Genomic DNA, 22,938 nt, shown 5'->3' on the forward strand with positions numbered 1-22,938 from the left:
CCGGGCGCCGCCGGCCGCGGCAGGTGGGGCAGGTCTGCGGCGCGGGGGTCGCTGGGACGTGTAGTTCCTTGGGGCAGGCGGCGGCGGTGCGGCGCGGCGGCGCGGACTACAAGTCCCAGGGCGGCCCGCGGGGCCCGCACCGCGCGTGGGGCGGTGGCGGCGGCGGCGGGAGGTGGATCCTGGCAGCGCGGCCCCGCGGCTCTCGCCGCTCCCGGGGGCGGCCGAGCGGAAACCCGCCCCCAGCCGCCCGGCATCCAGGAGGGCGACGGCTGCGGCCAGGGCGAGAGGGATGCGCCTCGCCCTGTCCAACAGCGGCGAGCAGCGGCCGCCCTTGATTAGCAATTAGCCCGTCCCCAGTCCCCCCTCGGCAAGCACTGTCCCATGAACGCCGACCCGCCGCTGGCAGCAGCGGCCGACGGCTTCTCCCGCGGTGCTGGCGTGCGGGTCGCTTAAGCCATGGGGAATGGGATGAACAAGGTAACCCCGCTCGTCGTTGTCGCCGTGCGCGAGTGCATGTGTGCGGGCCAGCGCGGCGGGGCCGGGGGCGGCTGTCCCTCCCCACCTCGGGGCGGGCGGGGTGCCGCGGCGCCCCCGCCTTTGTCTCGCCCCGGCGCCGCGGGCACCCGCTCCCGGAACAAAGGCCAGGGCAGGAGGGCTTTTCCCTTGGGTTTTGGGGGTCCCCCGCCTCGGGGCGAGGGCGGAGGGACGGAGACAGCGGCCGCGCCGCTCCCTCGGGGCGCGCCGCCCTCTCCTCCCCAGCCGCAGCGCGGGCGGGCGGGAGGGGGGCCCTGGTTTCGGTGATGTGCCCGGGCTTCCCCTTCCCGGGCGAAGCGAGTTCCCCGCGGTCGGCGAGGGCCACCCTGCCCCCGGCGCCGGGCTTCAGTGCCCTCTCTGTGTCCCCCAGCCCCGGGGTGCCGTGGGGCAGAGCCGGCAGCCCCTGAGGCGCGGCAGGGGCCGTCAGCGGGCGCCGCGCTGAGCCGGGCCGGGGCACCTGGGCACAGCCCGCTCCGCTCCCCTCCCGCGCCGAGGAGCAGCCGCTGGACGTGGGCTGGGCCCGCCCGGTGCCCGTGGGACAGGAAAGCGCTCGGCCCCAGTGGAGATCGCAGCGAGGAAGAGGAAGGAAGATGGATCGGTTTTGCAGAGGGTGTTGGCCTTTTGGCAGTAGGGGGCTTATTGTACGCACCGATTCCCCTGGCATGTCATGGTGGTTACCTAGGGACCACTGTGATTTTTCTCAGTATCTCCACCTCTGTTTAAAACCCAGGTTTGAAAGTGTGGTGGTAACTAGCCTTTTATATATAGCTTACTATGAGGAACAGAAGTTGAGTCATCTCCTCTGTCTTACATCCTGCTTTGAGTGCTTTGGGAGTAGCTTTGCTGTGTGGCCTCTGACAAAGCAGAGGAGAACAGCTAGAAATAGCTCCTCACATTTTGTCCCAGACTGACATCCTTGCCCCTGGAAGGATCATCAGATTGATGAACATCCAGAGTGCTTAGTGTGCTCCCTGGAAGGGGAAGCCTTTCCATCCTATGGGTAGAGACATTGAAATAGAAACCTTTGGGTAGAGACATTGAAATAGAAACCTTTGGCAGGGAAAAGATCTGGCTGCTGAGGAATCGAGCTAGTGCGTAAAAGGTAGAACCTCCCTTGGTCCTTTTTTCAGTTTTTGCTTTCAAAGTCTGGGAATAATGCTGTAGTATTAGCCACTCATTGATATTAGCCTTCTAGAAATGGCCAATTAGGAAGATATACAGCTAGAGAAAGTCCTTTTAGGCCTCTGGTATATTTGTAGTAATTTTCTTGCAATGCTTGAAATTATCAGAACGTTTAGAGGGACACAATATGGGATACTTAAGTTGCAGTCTGGGGAGAAAAAAAAAATAAAACGTAAAGGACAACTCAGCCCTTTGAAGCTGCATTGCATTTTACTGTGGTACTGTGTGGTAGGAATTGGCAATCTGTGACTGGCCAGTTTGGTCATTTTAATTCTGTTAAATGTTGCCCTGACATGTACCACCTGGTGCTTTCAGGACAAGCATAACACCACTTGGATTTTTCTCCCCTTTCTTATAGCTGTATCCAAGAGGTTGAGCTGTTGAGCAGTTTGGGAAGGGCTGGCTCCTTTAAGGAGGCTACAGTCATGCAGAGTACTGGCCATCAGGGTTTATATTTGTAGGGGTCCCACATCTTGGTGTGGAACTTGCCACCTTCCGAATGTGCCTCTGGATCATCTCTTCCTCCTGATCTCATGAGTCGGGGAAGCTGGAGGGCCAAGGGGAAGCATGGAGCCATCAGTGCAGATGTAGGTGGTATTTGCTTGAGTCAGTCAATACAAATTGCCTTAGTTTCCAGCTGAAGTGTGTTTCTTGTGGCAGATCTGTGTACGGATGGTAGGAAAAAATAATCAGCTTATTTGATGATGGATTATTTCATTTAAGGAGTCCCTTTGTACAGATGCCAAGGGAAGAGGATTAATGATGGCCTGGAATGGGTGTGGTAAGAAAGAGCTCCAGGGATTGCTACAGCCTGTCAATACCAATTTGTTCTCAGTGGCATGGTCCCTTCTTTATTTTTCTGTCCCATTATACTGATGTATTTCATAGCAAATAGCAATTGCACATGACTTCACGTGGCCATTAGAGTGATAAGGGCTGGAGGCCTGGCATTCTTTTTAGGTGAGGTTTATCTTTCTTTGCTAATTTTCTCTGTAAAATTAGCCTGGCCTAGTTTTTTTTTTTTTTTTCTAAAGCCCATCCTAGACTTCTGACATTTCCTGAATTAAACTGAAATCATTTGTTCATAAACACTTTTTTTATTCTGTTCAGAGAAGGAGAATCAGCTTGTGATTGTGCATTGACCTGCCTAGTTTAATTTTCAGTACTTCACCTTTTTTCCTTGTATTTTTAAGATGTATATTTTACAGAATGAGTAATGGGGTCTGACTTAGGAAATTATCTCAGTAGTCTGATTTGTGTTCATGGTTAATGTCTAACTTTGACTTGTATTCAAAGTTCAAGTTGAAGTCTGTGGTTGAAATGTAGAAATGTTTTCCAGGAGCTGAAGTCTAGCGGCTGAGATGGCGACCAGATTTGACTATCTGTGTACAGGATCTTGGTGAAGAGCTCTTCCTGGGGTTTAGTTGTTGTTTAGAGCTGTTGAAGTTAACTGACAGTTATTCATGTAAACTCTTCAGAAGATTTGAGTATTATCTCTATGAAAAAGGGCAGATAAGCCCTGCTTGTTGTAGGAGTGGATTAATAAGAAATTTAAACCAGTGTGGCTAGTTACAGCTGAGGTAGCTAATTTTATGGAAGTCAGAGAAGCTGTGCCAGTTCATGTCAGCAGCAAATCCCCCTCACTGATGTGTGCCACTCTCGTGTACTACTGGACAAAGGTAGGTTTGTCTTCTCCTTTTGCAGTGCCCCAACACCTCTGAGAAAGCCCCATGCACTTCTCCAGAGTGCCCATCAGTACTAACACAACCAGAAGCAGTGTTAGGCAAGAGTTAGATGCTTTATCATAGGCATTTGTTGATAGAGGAAACAGCAACAAAGTAGCCCTTTAAGCATTTTCCAGAGAGGTGTGTTGTCAGAGAGGACTGACAGAAGCATTAGCAACTGCTGTCTGTTGCAGGGCTCAGTCTTTGTGCAAGGTGGAGAACATGAGCTGCTCTCATGCGAGGTACTAACTAGGACAGACGTTGGTGTCCCTGTCCCTTGGTGCATCCTTTACATCGGTTACTTGCTCTGTGGTCATTTTCTCAATGTTTCGGATCATATAAAGATGCTACTGTTTTTATTCATATAGCAGTGGTTGAGAGGTTCACAAAAACAACCACCTTATTTTTCTACTCTTCTGACTCCCACCCCTTCTCTCTCACACGCCCCTAGCTGCCATCAGCCTTCATTTTGCACAGCCCGGAGTTGCAGTTACTGAAGGCAGTGTGAGATGACACAGCTGAAAGTTCCCAGCCATAGTTGAGTGCTGAAGTATTAGTCAGCATGACATAAAGATTCACTTCTTTTCAGGTAGCTTTCACCCATAGTAATGTTTCTTGCTTCTAGAATGACTAGTACAAGAGGGATAACATCTGTCCTTGGTTGCACAGTGTCCTAATTACCTGCCTATCATACAGCATTGCTTCCTGATGTACAAATGCAGACTTCTCGATTTTTCCTCCTTTGCCAACGAGAAACCTCATTTCTGCAACCTCCCAGTGTTTCTCACTATCTTTAATTTCTAATGTCAAAGCTTAATGACTGTGAATTGAAATTAGGCTTTTATTCTCTCTTGAGAATGCGCATTTGATGCAGAAATAATGTCCTGGAGTCTAAAATGCTATAGTCTACAGCAGTAATGGTGTGATGGAAGATCTGTGCTGCAGATAGGAAATACCAGACAGCTATTTTAAAATAGCAGAAAGCCTTGAATTTAATTTTTTTTTTTTATACTGAAATTGAGGGAGCTCACTGGGGTGATCTTGTTAGTGAAATTCATTCATAACTTGAGTCCCTTTTGCTTTGGAACATGATTTTGTTTGCAGAATTTAGTCTCTTTGGCAGTGAATCTTGAGTACTGCCCTATCTGGAACAGGTACAGGCTTCTTCTAGCAAATGTCATCAAGAGTGCTTGAAATACTGAATTGTCCCTTGAAACCATGAATCTTGCACACATGGAAGGGGACAGCAGGATGTTGGAAAGCTTCTTTACCCTACACCATAGCCTGGCATTGGAAACTGGCCTGGGCATTTTTGCTGTCTTTGTAAGAATGTTGAATTTGTACTAATGAAGAGGGAAGGAAAAGGGAGAAAGCTATCTCAGCTTCTTTTTGCAAAATGTACAGATGTACAGGTGCCCCTACTAAAGAACTGTTTTCTTGATGTACCAGTGCTGTCAATCAGCCCTTAATTTTCAAGCAAGGTTCTACAAGCAATCAGGTACAGCAAGGGTCCTGGAGAAGCTGTCTTTTTGTATCGGGGTGGGGAATTGAGCCCTGTGTTTAGAGCTGGTGTAACACAGAGACAGAGCAGGCAGAGTGATCACCCAGCAAAGCCTAAAGGGAGGAATGTTTGCGCAAACCAAAGCTGCAAGGACTGCAAGAGATGCTGCAGCTTTCTGTTTCCTGCAAGGCTCGATAAATAACAGCGAACGTGATGCTTTGACCAGATGAAAGCTGTGAAGTTAGGGCAGGTCAGAAGCTGTTTTACAGCCTCTTCTGCTGGCCCTGCTAACCTGCGCATGGTGACCTGGCTCAGCTTTCCGCAGGAGGGTTGCAGTGAAACCAAGTCTGTGGCAATGATCCCTGATGAAAAGTCCTTCATGACTTTCCTAAATGGGTGGACTTTTCCTTTTACCTGGCTGTGCCTGAGAGGTTGTTGCTGCTGTTGTGGTGACACTGGGGTGTTGCTAAGGCTATAGGAAGTCAGTGCTGATGTATCTGTATTGGTGGTATGCTGTACGTGGGCTGAAGAAAAATGGATTGTATGGTTTCACCACCACAGTTCTGATCTCCTCAAAGGATGTGGGTGTGGGTCAGAGACTTCAGGTGGCAGAGAACAAAAATCTTGGCCAGCAGTTCGGTGTGCCTGGTGGTTTTTGATGTCTGTACTGCTGTTCCCAAGTGTGGGAGGGTTATGAGAGGGTAGCAGGGGTAGCACTACAGTGTCACCTGCCTCCGTGTCTGTGCGTGCACGTGCCCTCAAGCACGTGCTGGTCCTTGGGCAGACCTTGATACTCCCGAAGTACCTGGTACATGTTGTGGAAGGAGACTGAAGTGCAGTTAAAGAATGTCCTGTAACGGACACCTGTGCAGGCATCTGAGGGTGTGGGCTGAAGGGGTAGGTCTGTGGGAGAAACATGCACTTCACAGACTTTTGGCAGTTCCCTTGCTATGTGAGCACACAAGTCACTGTTTGCAGTGATTTGCTCTAAGAGCTCCACAGTGCTGCAGCCCTGACTTGCATGGCTTTGCACTTCAAAAGCCTCGAAGGATGTCATTTTGCAGGGCTTTGTCCAGCTTCCTTAGCAACTTTAGGCAAATCACCTTTGCTGTGTGAAGTTTCATCATTAGTTCCATGAGGGTAGCTGTTACCCTGCTGCGGGGGGCAGGGGAGAGCTGTGTTGTGAGGCTGCTTCGTAATTTGTAAACTACATTTGCTGTCCTTGGAGAGCCTCCATTAAGTGAAAGAATACCCACGATTAACTACCCCCTTCTGCCAAGGAATGCTGTCAAAGCACAGTATGCCTAGAGCTATCTGGTCTGAGAAGGTTGCAAAAATTGTCAGCATGTTTTAGATTGCATTTCACAATAGTCTGCTAAAGTAGTATGTTCCATCCTGTATGCAAATTGAACTTTGTCAAATTGTCTTACCACAAGATATCTATATTTGATACTATATTTCTTTCTCACAGATTCTGCCTGGCTTGTTCATTGGCAACTTTAAAGGTAAGATTAGTTTTATTATTATCTCTAGGATTACTTAGCAGGGGTCCTAAAGTGTTTTGCAGGCACTCAGAATTCTCTGGCAACTCTGTAGCTTTTTAACCCCATCTTGCTTCATGTCTGGATTCACCTGGTGGCACTTAAAGAAGAACTCGTTTGCTCTCTCCTCTGTGTGCTGTGCTGCAAGTACTTTGACAAAAGTAAAATGAATACCATCTCCTTGGAGCAACGATTTCTGTGCTTGGCAAGCAAGCTTGTGAGCCAGGCAGATTCTTTGTAAGACTTAGTGCAAGTCCTCCTTATAAGTAAAGGCTTACTATACCTCCTGCTCATTGCTTTCATTATTTTGGTTATTTATAACAACTGCTAAAGAGTGCTGTTGTCACCGCTTGTGAGACTGATATGTCTGCTGCTTGCAGCCTGACCACTGATACTCACACTGTCTCTGTTGCAGATGTAAGTTTCTATGGATTTTTTTTTTCTTTCATGCATGAGGTTTTATTTTTTGTGTGCAGAAAAACAGACACATTTAGAAATCACAGGAAACTTTATGCAGACATCCAAATAAATGACCTGTTCTCAAAACACTCTCTTAGCAGCAGTTCTGGCTGACTCTCCCTACTCAGAAGTAAACCAGTTGTGCGTGTTCAGTGTTTTTGGTAGATGTAGACCCCATATTTCTTATGCCTGGGTAAACCAGCAAAGCAGGGCTCACAGGGGCTCCTGCAATAGATCTCCTGTCCTTCCTGGGCTGTCTGATACCACACCCAGACTGTTAAGGCTGGCAACATCTACACTGGATTTAGATGGTGCTCCACCTTCTCTCTGCCTTGTGCCCACTCTTCCTTCCATGCCTCCCCATCTGAAAACCTGTGAGTTCAGTGGTTTTTGCCTGATTTACCTACTTCTGGATCTGCTGACCCATACTGTGAATCCAGTGCTTGCTGCCCCTTGGGACATGGAGCTGATAAGTTTAGAAGGCAACCTGGAGGTACATGTGAGGTTAAAAGCTGCCTTTTGCCACACCATAAACACAAGTACAATGGCTACTGTGTGAGGGAGTTAATCATGCCATGGTAAGGAAAATGAGAAGATAGAGGTGATTTCATGCTGATAATGAAAGGAGAAAAAAGAAAAATATAGGAAAAAAAAACCCCAACAAAATAAGGCCAAGAGGATAGTTTTGAAAGCCCTTTGGATGGACCACTGCATGGTCTGATGACAAAATTAACTAACTTGGTCACAGCCATGTTACTTCCTCTTTTTGTTCTCTTTTCTCTTCCTGAAGTAATTCAGGCAAGGGGTGGAATTGGGAAGATGTTGGACTGTGGAGTCCTTCAGGTTTCAGGCAGGGTGGGCAGGCCCTGGTAGCGTGGCTCCCAGTCAGTCCCGCTCACCATGGCCATCCCGCTGCTAAGCCCTTGCGCAGGGGAGTGAAACTCAGCAGGAGCATCTGTTTGCTGGTGCAGCTCTGTTTTCAGAGCAGGGGACTTGGCCACGGTTGCAGAGTGAGTCAGCATCTCTGCCCACGCCAGGCCTGTGGCCCTGTCCCTCCCCGTGTGCCTTGGGGAGTGGCCCTGGAATTGCAGGGCAGGTCATACCCATGTGGAGAGCAGAGGTGTGCAGGTGGAGGTGCTGCTGTGGCTGGGAAGTGTCTCTGGGAACCTCGCTGAAAAAGAAGCAGAAGGTGTAATGCCTCTGCTTACCTCCAGAAAAGAGAGGAAAGATGAGTTGACTTTAACCCTAGTGGTTGTTTTATGGAGCCTGTTTTTAAAATTAATTAAAAACACAAACAAAAATGTCAGTTTATTTACTGCTATGACCTTTGCTCAGATTGCATTTAATCATTACATTCTCCCCTCACAAGTACCTGTTATAATTTCAGATAGGCTACCATACTTGGAGAGGGAAAGCTAGGTCTTGCAGTACTTCACTAATAGGAGAGCGTCCTTTTACAATTCTTACTGTTTTCTGCATTCCTTGTCCCTCAACTTCCCCTTGCCTCACTGCATAGGAGTAATTGCAGCAAGCTCTCTGTGCAGTGAAGTCATCCCATTTAGGAACAGGTTGTTGGTTAATTACCAGTGTGTTTTTTCTGGAGGTGTTTTATCCTGATGTTCCTGGGGCATGTTCTGATTTGTGAGACTTTTAAAAAAAGTGACTAGTGAGCATTGAGTCTGCCACAAAGGGGATCACTGACTGAGAAATACTCAGCAGCATGTGCAGTTGTGACTGGTCAGAGTATCCTGATTTGGGCAGCTGAAATTACTAGCTACTCATAAAGGCAGAGATTTACAAAATTATTTCCTGTAATGCATTTTTGATCAGTCTCTCGTTTTTGAGCCTAAGATTGATAGCTTGAAATTGAACAAAGTTGCATCTTGTCAGTAAGAGGAGGAAACACTGAATCCCTGGTGTTGTGCATCTCGCCCAGACACAGGGCTGAGAATTCGAGGCACTGTCTGAGTCCCTGAGCTGGGGTGGAGAGGAGGCAGCCTCTCCTGAAGTTGAGTCAGGGGAATGTCTGTAAATCGCTCTGATCTGCCCTCTGGAGGATAGTCTTTCCCCAGTGGCTCCTCAGGGAGCCTGGGCGTGCACGGTTTCCAGAGCTCAATCCAAGTACCATCCTACTCACACTCCTGTCTTGCTGCTGCATGGGAGACCTCTGGGAACCCTGGCAGGCTGGGAAAAGGCACAGTTCTTCTAGATGGGTGCCTCTCTGCTGAGTGAAAGTAGGATGTTTGAGATGTTAAACACTAATTCTGGAGGGCTGTTGTCTGAAGAAGGCATTCAGGAATTGCTCTGATTGGGAAATTATTATTCACCATTCAGCTATATTTCTGCTTTTAGGCCTAGTAAATTTAAATACAGCCTATGACAGAGCAGTGCAAATTCTGCATTTGACTGGGAGATAAACTGAGGCCCAGAAACAGCTTGTGAAATGAACCTGTGGCTCACCTCAGGACCTGAGCTTGCTGCTTCTGCTTTGTTTGGTGCTTCACAAACCTCTAAGCACATAGACTTGAGAGGGGCTTTAATAATCACCTTAAGGATCTCTAGGGTAGAAAGTTACGTGTAGTGCTGATTATGAAAAGCACTGAAGTATCTCCTGAAATCCCCCTAAGCTGACAGAGCTTGAGTATGTCTCTGAAAACCTTTCCTGAATAAGCACAGATCTTGGCATGTGTTCAAGTGCTTTTTATCTCACAGGCTCTATAAGCATGATTCAGCTCATCAGTAGCACATGAAAAGTGTGGTATGCTCTTGAGAGCTTATATTTGAGATTTCACAGCTAGAGGGCAGGAAAATTCAAGAAGAACCATAGATGTCCATATAAAATACAAGACTGAGTCTGGTCTGAAAGCCCAGAAGGAAACGGCACTTGAGATTTTTCTTTGAAAGTGAAGGAGTAGTTATTTCTTTGCAAATGGCAGAGTAGCAGGCTAAGAGAGAAAAATGAGGGAAAAGAAAGAGGAAATTAACTCCTCTTTCTGCCTCTGGTTTTGGAGAAGATTTGTTTTGTTTCATTTGTACCTTAGAGATGAAATGCGGTTCTCTCAAAAGACAAAGAATTTATTGTGAGACTGCATGTCCACTTGTCTTCTGCACTGGAAACCCGATGGCCCTTGAAAGTCACCTGTGCTCACAACAAAAATGGTTGCTTTGTTCCTTAAGGAATTGACAGAACAGCCTGGTTCTCTGCACAAATGGAAAACAAAATCTTTTTCTTCTGATGAGAGATTCTTAGTGGATGTTCAGCTTGCTTCCAAACCAAGAGGTGTGGCAGTAGCAGAAACCAGAGAATCAAGAGTGTTTCTACCTTGAATATTAAAGAGCTTGTGTCCTTCCTTGTTTGTAATCATTCAAGGTTTTTTCCATGGAATATTTGGGGGCTTTTTAATTTGAAGGGGAAAGCCACAATATGAGGTTTAATTTCCCCAAAGAGTCCAGTGTTGCTGTAGATGGTCTGGAGAGTCTTGGGGAAGTTTCTGCCCTTCCCATTACTAAGTGTATAAAAAGACAATGCCCACCAAGTAGTTCTACTGTGTTTCTAAAGTCAGTTAATTCCTGTTCTCATCTTCTTACTATTTTTTTAAAGTTCCATTTCCTAAGGCTTTATATCAGATACTGAAAACAGGAGAGGATGGAGGTACCATTTACTTTTTCAGCTTCACCTTTTGTAGAAAGACTATTGGTACTCCCTGAAACAGAGTACTCACCTATTTCCCACCTTTCTTGTTCCCCAAAAAGGCCCTTCTAAGAGGATGGGACAAAATATATTTTAGAACAAAGTGTGAAGTGGAGACAGGAGAGGTTGAGGTTTTGTTCATGTACACAGTTTGTGTGTGTGTCTGTAACTGCACATAACTGGATTCAGGAACAAAGCTCTCCTGATGGGAAACTATTCCCAGTAATAGCTGTTAGTGCTCTGAACCACTACAGAGGATGTTCTTCTTTAGGTGGCTGTCTCTCTATCTAGCTCTCTCCAAAGCAGAAGAGGAAGTGCAGACAAAATTTTGCTTTATATAATAAAATCAAAAAGATGTGATGTTGATGAAATTGTCTCTACACATCTGCAGATTGAGACTTAATACTGCTGTACATGCTGGGCTGACTTGCTTTGTCTGAGAGGAAGTCCTTATCCCTCACCTTGCATTTCTGTGGAGGCACTAAAACACTGAAGAAAGAGAAGATGGTTGTAGGTACATTTGAGACTTCACCACTGTAGTACTGGAGTTGTTCAGTCATTGATGTGCCTTAACTGCAGTGGTTGGAGCTGTGTCTCTTTTGCTGACTGGGATGGAAGCACACTGCACTAGGTGATTTTCTCCCCAGCACACAGTAAGGCTTCCCAGAGCTGCAGGGAGACAAATTCTGAGGCCCCAGTCCCATTTTGATGACTTTGGCATTGGTTTTGTATATAAGTGTTTATAGCTCTCTGCATGAGTAGAGGTCAAGCTTGGAGTCACAGTATGAAACTGAGGGAAAAAGGCTAAATGTGGGAGGGAGAGAGGAAGACTTCCCCAGTGTGAATTGTGTCATTTTGTGTGAAGAGAGAATTTCCCAAAGGCTTAGCTCAAAAGTCCACATCTGCATTAGCTGAGAAGCAGTTTGCTGTATGACACAGAATGTTAGGTAAGCTGTTATGAAGGAATAATACTGCATTTGAGGCACCCTTTAGAGTATGCACAGGAGGGGGCTCTGGTAGGTAGGATTAATCATAACATTTGAAAATGGGGTGTTTCACACTGTGATTTCAAAATGTGAGCTTGCATGTGCTTGTACAGCATTGTGCTACAGCAAAGAAGTTAGAATTGCTGTGGTGGTGGTGGTTCTTTTGGTTTTTGGTGGTTCTTTACATAACTTGTAAATTTTTTTTTTTGTTATTTATGGTATGAGACTGTGAGTGACAGGATATCTTATTTGTACTGCTGTTTAAATAGCCTTATCTGTAGTATCTGTAGAGACTTAAGGCAGGTGCTGGGGAACCAGGGGAATTTCCCCTTTGTAAACTGTTTGAAGTTTAGATCCAGAAGTAACTGGGAAGCTTTTTCTCCTCTACTTTAGTGAATTGAATGCTTATTTCCCAAATATATTAAGGACTTGTTGGCTACCTGGTGATGTATGTCTGGGATGGCTATTTCCAGCTTGTTTCTAGGAATATCTGAAATCTCAGTGTGTAGTTTTGATTTGCTGAGATTCCTTTAGCCTGAGTCTCTGTTAACTGAAGAATTATGTCCATTAGGCCTTTCAAACTAATTCAAAGCATTTAATTTGGATTATATCTTCTTTTAAAGCAGTTTGCCTTGTGTGGCAAGACATTTCTTACCACATAGATCATACTGATAATTGGAGATTGGGGTCTCATTGTGCTAGGTGTACCTTAACACCATGAATTCCAGCCAGCAGGCTCTGAAGTCTGCCCTTAGTCTTTGTAAGACAGAAAACTGATTTTTAGGGGCACTTAGGCTGGTTTCTGGGTTTCCAAATCCTTGACTGCTTAGGCATTCCCTAAGGAATTGAGACTGTCCTACAAACTGTTAAAAAATCTGAAGGTCAGGTGGATTAGAGGATGTCGCCTGGCGAGCATTAGCATTTCTTCTTTGAAATGTTTTCTCTGAGATTTTTAGGAAATTTTATTTGTTCTGTGAAGCTAGGCTTTAATTCTGTTTCAGATAGAATTTGTGTTAATTCTCTCCTGAAGGATTAGGCATCTGTGTTGGTCATACAGGCTTGAGCAGTAGTGAATAAAATCCTTGCAGTTTTAACTATTTTCTTCATTTTATTAGCTGTAGAGAAGCTTGCATAATTGGATTACGTTTAAATTTCATTGCTTGTTACTGTGCTCTCTTGAATCTTGTCTATGGGGCAGTATAATTAAATGTCCAGCTCTTCTTTGTGCTGTAGAGAATTGAAACTTTATAGTAGGTGGATAAGACGACCCAAGAGATGCTAAATGAACTCTTGCCTGTACATAAAGAACATACAGGTGATGCTATTATTTTTGTACCTAGAGAGAGCCGCTTCGAAACCTTTGTGGTCAGTGCTCTCTTTTTGTGTGCAACCAGGCTAATGTGAAAAGATTGTATGGGCAGGTTTCGAAGGCAGGTGTTCCCATCACAAAACCACTGCTGTACTTACCATGGTGTGCTGTGCCATTCTCTAGCAAAAAGGTCAAAAGTAGATGGGCACAAGCTAACTTTGACCTGTATTGGTGGTTCTTTCAGGTTGTTCTTTGACTTGCTGATAGTTTGATATGGGGAAAGTTGCTCACTGATGACAGATAGTCTATTTTACCCTTTTTTCTCATAGAATCAAGCCCATGGTGTTGCCGTATCTAGCATCAAATTTTCAGTCACCTCAGTTTTCTTTCCAGTTTTGAATGTCTGAAACCCCTTGGTTACAGGTCTAGGAACCACCTTTTCACAACTGCATTTCCTTGCTGTAGCATTTTGCTTTTTTATACATTTGATATATTTATCACCTGTCTCTCTTTAGACTTAAAATTATCATTTGTATTGGCTGAATGCACATTTTTCTCTGCTGGTTCACAGAAAGTAAGAATCTTGTTATTGTCATGGCTTGTCTGCAGAGACCTCAATTCAAGTGGTATGGTTGGCTTCCCTTCTCAGACCTGGATATCACAGGGTCTGTTTCCCAAGTGAAAATGTATTCCCTGAAGGGGGATTTGTGGGTAGAGAGGAGGTCAGATATTTCTTGTACAGCTCTGAGTGCACGTTCAGATGGCCATCACCTGTGCACAGGCATGCACAGACTTACATTTCAGATGCAAAATACTTGAAACTTCTGACTTGAGAACACATTCCTGAGTCACTTAAGCTTGGTCTTTATATAGTATATAATTTGTTTTGGAGTTAGAAGTGTGTCTTCCCGTTACCCACTCTGATGATTATGTTCTAGAACAGCTGCATTTGAGGTTTTGCCTGACTATATGCTGCTTCAAAAGGAAATGTATCAACAATAAGTAACTTTTCAACATGCACAATGCGAATGCTATTTCAAGAGATTAAAAAAATTATCTTCCTTTTTTCCCTCTGTCACAGATGCCCGAGATGTAGAGCAATTGAGTAAGAATAACATTACGCACATTCTTTCAATCCATGACAGTGCCCGCCCTATGCTTGAGGTAAGAGTTGTGGGGGACTCCACAATAAATCATTCCTTTGCAGTTGACTGTCATAGTCATCTTTGGATTAATTTTTTTTTCTGTGCAATTGATGTTTTGAGACTGATTTTCTTGAAAGCTGTAGTTTTTAGATCCAGCCACAGGTTTTGTTGTTGCTGCTGTTATAACAACAAGAAATGTAACTGACAAGGGAAGAGAACTACACTGTCAATCTGTATAACACAATAATGGGATTATGTTATTAATTTAATAGTAAAGGTAAGTTTCCTTCTGTGTGGAGTTAAAGCATCACATAAACAACATTCCTTCCCCAGTACTAACCCTTCTGTGTACTTGGGCCCTTTCCTTCAGTCTTTTTGGCAGATGGGTTTGCAGTCCTTTTCTATGTCAAATTGCCTTATTTAGGCTTGGAGTGTAGGAGGAACCAGTGATCCTCACATAATAGATCTAAAATAGCAGGGCATCTGTAGTCTCCAAAACTTTACATAAAGTATTATTCCCATTTTACTGAAGGGAAACTCATCTGAAGACCCGTATTTACTGTGTTATCTTGAGCAGAGAGGGAGCTGGGAGCAGGATACAGGTCTCTCTTGTTGGAATGCTATGATTTCTTCTTTACATCAGCTTACCTTGGAGGAGAGTCTGCCTGGGCTTTGCTACATCTTAAAATCTGGCTATTTGATTTATGTCAGGATCTATTATCCTCTAAAATTTGTTCATTCCTTCCCTGCATTCCACTTCTCATGAAATGTGGCAAAATCATGGGTAAGGCAGTAGTTGGTGTTAGCCCTCATATGCTGGTGGGAATCTCCACTTTTCTTTTTCTTCATGCAAAATGTCTCCAGTGATTTCAGTTCTTAAACTACAGAATTTCCACTTCTCCCAGGCAATTCAATAGGTTAGCCAAATGAGAGGTGTCCCCAGCAGTCACAGTCAACACCAGTATCAAGGTAATGGTGAACTCTGGGTTGACCTTGAATTTATAAATGTGCTGAAGCAGATTTATAAATGTGCTTTAGCTGTTAGCTTTGTTACACTGTCCATTTGACTTGTGTTGTGCCTGATGCTTGTTAAGTCTGAAACAGACTGAATTTCAGGAGTGCTTTTAGTTGAAGAGATAAACTTTTGTGCTGAGTAAAGGAGATGCCATGTTGCCTCTAGGGTGCTGGTCTTTAAAATGAATGGAATTTTGTTTTGTTTTATCATGATTAGAAAACTAGGAAGACAGACCAACTGCATGGTATGGATCAGCTGCAGCCTCAGGCCAGTGCTTCTGATGGTGGTGGTGGTGGTAGTTTTGGCAGCCCACACACCACCTCCTTGCTTGTGGTGATGCATCTGTTTGTGAGACTGCATGGTAAATAGAACCGGGAACTTTTGTGGTTTAAATGTAACCAGGGCACCATTTCTTCCTCTAGTTACCACCACAAAAGTCATGAAGGATTATGTTTACCCAGCTTTGTTCCCAATCTGGTTCACAGCAGTGTCTCAAAAGTAACAGTGGCACATGAACAAACGCATGAACAATATAACTGGTTGAGGATGGACTTGCTTTAATCACCCCTGCTTCCAACTGTGCCTTCGATTTTCTCTGCATACAGTATAGTTCCCTTAAAACTCCTCCCCAGTTCCTAAAGTAGTGTAAGGATTTCAAATTCCATTTCTTTGGGAGCTGAGCTAATTTTGATTACACCATCAGTCATGGTCTTACTGCCGTGATTGTGACTGAATGCTTCTGTTTAGGAACAAAAGCCTAGAAAACTTTTGCTAGGTTTGGTTACTTCCTTTGTTATTTACATCTGTGCCAGGTTTTAGGTGGGTTTGTTTACAGCTTGTGTGTCCACATTGTGCTTGGGGATTGTTCTCATGTCCACTGAAATCAAATAGAAATGTTTTCCCTAATTGTATCCCTCACTAGCATTCTCCCCAAATTTCACTTGTGGAAAGTGATTACTTTTTGTTCAGAAATCATCTGATGTTATTCAGACTTCTAAACATGCAATTGCAGTGATGAGGAAATGTCTTTTCCTTGAGATTCCCTGTTTCATGTGTATGCATTTATGTGAATGCTGATCACCTGTCAAAAGCTGCCTTTGCTTCTGCAGTAGTTGCCTTTGTCTTTAGCTAAGAATATTTTATCTCCAGAATTCCCTAGTCCTGTAGGAGATGTAGGAACCTGTAGGAAATTCTACAAATAATTCATTAGACAAAGCTTTCTGTGCATGCTAAGGAAGGTAAGTGTTTTTAGACATTGAAAAGCCAGTACTGTATTTGTAGCATGTTATCAAAGAGTATTTGGTCTTGTCTGACCCTGTATGGAACAAAGAATATGGATGCATGCTTTAGCTCTCAGAAGTCACAAATTAACCACATCTTGCTTGTCAGATTTTGAAGTTTCATCCCTGTTTTGATGCAATAATACATCTGAGTGGAGCACTTAAAGTGGTTTATCAGAAGTACTGATTCTATGCACAGTGGGTCTTGTGGGTAGAGAATGAGAATGCCTAATCTCTCTTTGTCATTCATAGTCAAAAATGCAATACTCAAGAAATGGAAACAAACATCAGTCGATGCGATGAACACCAACTTGCTATGGATTGTAAAACTGTTTTCTACTGCAGTAACTTGAGGCATTGTCCCTCTATGTGATGTTACAGACTGTTTTTACCTGGTTGTTTGAAATGCTCACAGTACCTTTTAAAAAGTATGCTTTCCTGTGTGACTTAGGTTTTGGGTATAGGTTGCTTCTGTTCCATCTAAGTTAGTAAGCTATTAGAAAATGATTGAAGAGTTTCACAACAACGTATTATATTAGTTAGGTTACATGTGCCTACTGAGATATACTTTAAAAAAAGTTTTCTTATAGAAATTTGCTTTTGGACATTATCTCAATTACCGTTTACAAACCCTTATGGATGTCTGATTCATGGTGGCTCATAATCAAAGTTTAGGAAGTCATGAGTACTTTCAAACTGGAACAACAGGAAAAAGTAGGTATAAAAGTAGTTGAATTCTAAGACTTCTTACACCTTTAGACATGGCTAGCTTGCATTAAGTGAAGATACAGAATTGTTTGAAAGACTTCAAGTGATTTACAATGGAAAAAATTTGCCAAAATCTGGCCTGAACTATCTTGCTATATTCCATATTCTTTAGTTCTTTTGCATAAAATGTTTCAAATAAGTTTTTCCTCTAATAAAACTGACTTTGAAATATATTCAGAGAGCATTCTAAGGCTATTTTTCCAACAAAGTGTACCATTATTACACAGGATATTAGGCAGTTTGGTGAGAATTTTGTAGTTTAAAGATGCATGTTTATATCTCCTGTGATACAAATATCTATCTTATGGAAAACCCTATGGGTAGAAGGTAGCATGTCCAAGAGAAAGGTGTGCATGCCATATAGAACCAGGTTTGTTATTTCAGATGTAATGAGTGAGAGCAGTGTCCAGCAGCACCACGTGTGCTCCTTCAGATGCACAGGGGCAGCAGCCTTGGTGAATCAAGTTGTTTCCTTCAGAGCACTTTGGATGACTGCCCATGGGACACTCACAGATGTTTTATAAATCCACATAAGAGCCGTGAACAGAGGAGAATAATTAGTTTTCTTGCCACCTGCTTTTTCTATTCTATTTATCCATTAGTTTAGGTTTTAAAATTTCTATTCAGAATATGAGACACTGAAATGTACATGGGGAAATATGTCTCCAAGTCTGCTTTAGATAATAGCATGTCTGGCAGTGGCCTGTAGGATCCATCCAACAGGTTGTCTCGTGTCTAGACTTCTGTAAGGCCTTTGATATAGTACCCTGCAACATCCTTCTCTAAATTGGAGAGGTGAATGTGATGGCTGGACTGTCTGGTGGATGAGGAATTGCTTTTATGGTCACATCCAGAGGGTCAATAGCTCAATGTCCAGATGGAAACCAGTCATGAGTGGTGTCCCTCAGGGGTCTGTACTGGAACCACTGCTGTTTAATATCTTCATCAATGACATAGACGGATCGAGTACACCCTCAGCACATTTGCAAATGACAAAAATTTTTGTTCCAGTTGCTCAAATTAAGGTATGTAAAGGTAAATCTTGTTAATCTTAACAGAAGAATATGGTTGCAGTCCACTGAGGTGTTTGTCTCTGGATTTTCCAGGTGTTTAACTCTCTTCTGGGGTTTATATGGAGATGAATATGGACCCAAACTAAATAGACTGTTCATGTGGATTGTACAGCAGCTTGAAAACAGCTGCATCTCATTCTGGAAAATATAGGCTGTGGTGCACAGTCATGTCCAAGAAGCTGAATTTACAAGCATTCTTACTCATTCTCTTATCATTCCTCCCCACAACCATGAGTTTAAATGCTGGTAGAAGGAAGAATGCTTCCTATGCTGCATTGGGCAGTGGCTGCTGTTTGCAAAGCAGGAAGGAGGACAGTGTGAGGCCTGGGAGAGGGAGGAGTACTGAGTTGTTCCTGTCAAACAGGGGCTCAGACCCTGTCCCAGGGAGGTGTCATCCCCAAAGAGAGGCAGGGATGGATAGGCATTCTGTGGGTCCCATTTCTGTGTGGAAAGTCCATATCAGGATTGTATGTCATTGTGGCTGGCAAATAGCGTGTCTCAGATTCAGACTGGAAAGAGGCAAGACTTTGAGTGAGTAGGTTATTGCTGGAATATATTTCCAGAGGTACAGGTGGGTTTTCTCATATGCTCCTTTTTTGTGTGGAAGTGGATTCAGGTGAGGCTGGGTTGTAGCAGTCTTTACGCTTTGCATTTTGGAGCCGGAGCATTTCACAGTGCTCGGTCTGTCTGAGACATTTTGAGGTGCCAGTTGTGGTGACTGTTGTGAGCATTGCAGACACCTGTCCATCAGTCAGGAAATGGACTGAAACCAGCAGCTTCTTTCTCACAGTCCACCACACATTTGTCAGTTGCCAGTAATCTTGCTGCTGCTCTTGACCTGCACCAGGGGTTTGATCTAGTAAATGTATGAATCCCATTACCAGTCGCCTGTGATTGTGGAGTCCTTTGGCATTAATTTATTTATAGCATTATCATTGTCAGATTGACTCCTGCTGTGTCACAGGAGGCTTTAATGCTGCACTCATCTGGTAGACATCATAATGATCACAGTAATGTAGGTTTTAAATCAACAAGAGTTCGTGTGGGCATGCCTGTACTGTCCCCTGCCACAGAAGCTCTCAGTTGTTCCCTCGGTTAATGAGGAACTGCATTAAGATTAGCTTTTTGCATGTGTGCTGCCTCTGTATGCACGTCAGTTTTCTTTCTTTGTTTTCTGTGGCTTCAGAATATTTGTTTGGTTTTTATTTTCAGTAGTTGATCTTTTCCCCGTCATTCTGCAGTTATCCAGAGCACCCTAAGAGGACAGTTATCTGTTTTTCCTTTGTATTCTGATGCTATTAACGATATTGTCTTAATCTGGTACATGCTGTCTCCAGAGCAGTGGTTTTCCCCTCTTTTTTCCTGAATTTGATTACCTAAATAAGTGTTGATAGGGTGGGTGGGTGGGTGGAGGGATGGGGAAGGCAGAGAAAAGCTGGTTGCTGGCTGAACTACTAATGTGGGGTTTTGAGCAGCACAATATAGAAAAGACATTGAGCTATTGGAGAGTGTCTAAAGAAAGGCCATGAGGATGGTGAAGGGCCTTGAGGGAAAGCCTTATCAGGAACAGTTGAGGTCACTTGTTCTGTCCAGCCTGGAGAAGAGGAGACTCAGGGGTGACCTCAGTGTGGTCTTCAGCATCCTCAGGAGGGGAAGTGGAGGGATAAGTACTGATCTCTTCACTCTCATGACCAGGACTTAAGGAAACAGCATGAAGCTGGGTCAGGGTAGGTTTAGGTTGGTTTTCAGGAAAAAAGTTTTTCACCCAGAGGGTAGTTGGGCGCTGGAACAGGATCCCCAGGGAAGTGGGCACAGTAACAAACCTGTCAGAGTTCAAGAATTGTTTGGACAACACTTTCAGGGAATATGGTGTAATTCTTGGGGTGTCTTGTGTGGGGAGGTGAACTGAATGATCCTGATTGGTCTCTTCCAACTTGGCACAATCTATGATTTTTAAATCTCTTTTGTCCAGTCTATCAGTTTATGCAGCCTGCACAACTTAAATGAAATGTGTCTTTGGAAATAAAGAACTTCTCAGACAGGTTGTCTTATAAAGAATTTTAAATACTTTTTTCCTTTCAAATTGTAAAATTTTTATTCTAATAGAAATAGGGTTTCAAAAACTTAGTCTGAAAGGGAACTGAAAGGGCACAACAGTTAAAAAGCTCTGTGATGATCTTTTAGAAAAATCTTTCATACTCCCTAAGTAAACAGTTAAATGCATTAATAGAATACAGGCAATGAAAAGATGCTGTAACTGGAACAGAACCAGTAAGTGTGAGGAATAGAAGTTGTGGAAAAATAAGGATGATGTGGAGAAGATGTATAACTTCTCTGCACCAGGTTAATCACTGCTGAATGCTATGATATACCTGTTTCATAAGGTATTAAGGATGAGAAGCTTGCAACTGGGGAAATCACAAGAGGAAGTGCTGAATCAAGATTATGAATTAAAAATAAAGTGTACAACTGGCTGCTAAATTCAGACCTTTGGAAGATAGTGAGGAGCTAAATGAACACTTATGAAAAACTGAGAAATGTTTATAAGATCAATGGTCATAGCCTGAAGACCTGGTATAGATAATGGATTCATACCAGTTTGCATTAAGATATGGAATCTTGCTTCATATTTTTCAAGCCTGGCTGAATGTTGTAAGTCTTAATGCAGTTTTAGCTGAGCTTGATAATCTTGCATGTTTACCCATGATCTTTAGACTATACATGTGTGTTTTTTTAAGAAAGCAAAGTCAGCTGTTTTAGAAGAACTGAACTGGCAGCTCTGGCACAGTGCAGGTAATCTGTTAAGCACAGTTTGTGGATTGCATTTTTGCAGCTATTTAGGTTCTGATTGTAGAAACCTATAATATATGCAGTAAGCACTTAATATGATAAATTTGGCCTTATCTCCCTTAAGTTTTCTAATTCTTTAATTCTATTAAAAGTTTGGGGAAACTTCTTTCTCTCATGTCTGCACTTTCTAGATTGAGTTAATATTTTTATGTGTATGTATAAAAGGAATTACCCTTGAAAAAAAGGAAAAAGAATCCTGTGTTATGCCCCTAGTTTCCCCAACTGATAACTTTGGAAGTGCTGAAAGCTGCTTTAGTGATTTGTTTTGTAGTCATAGATTCAGAGAATGGCTTGGATTAGAAGGGAATTTAGAGACCATCTCATTCCAACTGCCTGCTTTGGACAGGGACACCTTCCACTACACCAGATTGCTCAGAGCCCCATCCAGCCTGGCCATGAACACTTCCAGGGATGGGGCACCCACAGCTTCCCTGAACAACCTGTTCCAGTGTCTCACCCTCACAGTAAAGAATTTCTTCCTACAATCTAATCTAAACCTATTGTCTTTCAGTTTGAAGTAATTTTCCCTTGTCCTATGACTACATACTCTTGTAAAAAGTCCCTCTCCATTTTTCTTATAGGCTCCCTTCATGGACTAGAAGGCCATAATTAGGATACCCCAAAGCTTTATCTTTACCAGGCTGAACAATCTCAATTCTCTTAGCCTTTTCTTCTAGGAGGGGTGCTCCATCCCTTTAAACATCTCAGTAGCCCTCCTGTGGACTCTCTCCAGCAGGTCCATGTGCTGGGCTGTGTTGAGCTTTTCATCCACCAGCACCCCCAAGTCCTTCTAGGCAGGGCTGCCCTTGATCTGTTCATCTTTCACTCTCTGAGGCCTATCCTCACACAGATTCTAGTCCAGAAAGCATTTGTCTGGACTCAAAGACATATCACTGCTTAACATGAAGTAACTAAAAAGGGAAATACTGGGAAACCAATCAGCTGTAATTTTATTTTTTTTAAACAAAACACAAAACATCAACATATGTTTATTCTGGAGAGATACTGCTCAGGAAGTGAAAACAGCCAATCTGTTAAAACTGTATTGCAATATTGGATAGCATGCAGAAGTCTTGAACTGTAAAAGGCCTTTCATATATGAAAATTGCATCTTGATGACATGACAATTGAAGGCCCTGCTGGGTATCACTGGGCAACATGTATAGGCTCTGTTGTCATTGAGATCCAACCCAAACACTTACAGGAACTGTTAAAGAGGGAGATGGCAAGACAGCCTTCAAAATCAGAGGTGCTAATATCATATAGCAAGGTCATGGCTGTTGTATAAAGACCAGCTCTATAAATTAATAATTTTGTCAAGTTGGACTGTTGCATTTCCATCTGTAGCACTCATATATCACCAGTGTTAGAAGCTGTTGGTTTTCAGCCATTGTGTTAACTTCAAGAGAAAGTGTACAAGCACTTCTTCTAGCAAAACCCCTTAGCCTTCCTCTGTGATGTTTCACTGTCTTTTCATGGTAAAGGTTTCCCCTCATGAGATGTTTCAGAAGACCATGCTGAGCAAAACAGCTACCGTTTTTCTTTCAGGTGTAGCAGCACCAGGGGATTCTAGTTTGAAGTAATGCCCTGTCTGGGGCATTGATTCTGCTTGTGAAGTTGGCAGCTCTGACTAATTTTTCAAATATTACCCCAGTAGCCCACTAAGAAGCCACCAGCAGACTTGCACAAAGCAGCTTTTAAAGTGTGTCAGACCAGGCCTTCATGATGGGGTCCCCCTGGCAGAGGCTGCTCTGGTGATGTGCTAAATTAGTTCACAGTTTGACTTGCTCATCACACATGATGTGTCGAGGGACACACATTCCTGTCATGGCAGGTGGCAGGGAGGAGAGGATGAAGACTGCTTGGAGCTTTCAGTGGTG

General features: G+C 43.6%; 1 protein-coding gene across 1 annotated transcript in view; it reads left to right on the top strand.

Annotated features, from left to right (window-relative positions):
* The first annotated feature begins 200 nt into the window (after nucleotides 1–200).
* The window catches only part of DUSP22 (dual specificity phosphatase 22), a 43,232-nt gene continuing 20,494 nt past the window's right edge, over nucleotides 201–22,938 (top strand). Inside the window, exons 1-3 of the mRNA XM_058038620.1 lie at nucleotides 201–477; nucleotides 6,413–6,446; nucleotides 14,009–14,091. Of these exons, the coding sequence (XP_057894603.1) occupies nucleotides 457–477; nucleotides 6,413–6,446; nucleotides 14,009–14,091 (138 nt within the window). The 5' untranslated portion in view covers nucleotides 201–456. The remainder of the gene's footprint in view (nucleotides 478–6,412; nucleotides 6,447–14,008; nucleotides 14,092–22,938) is intronic.

This window comes from Melospiza georgiana, chromosome 1, assembly GCF_028018845.1.
Source record: "Melospiza georgiana isolate bMelGeo1 chromosome 1, bMelGeo1.pri, whole genome shotgun sequence".
Taxonomy (NCBI): Eukaryota; Metazoa; Chordata; class Aves; order Passeriformes; family Passerellidae; genus Melospiza; species Melospiza georgiana.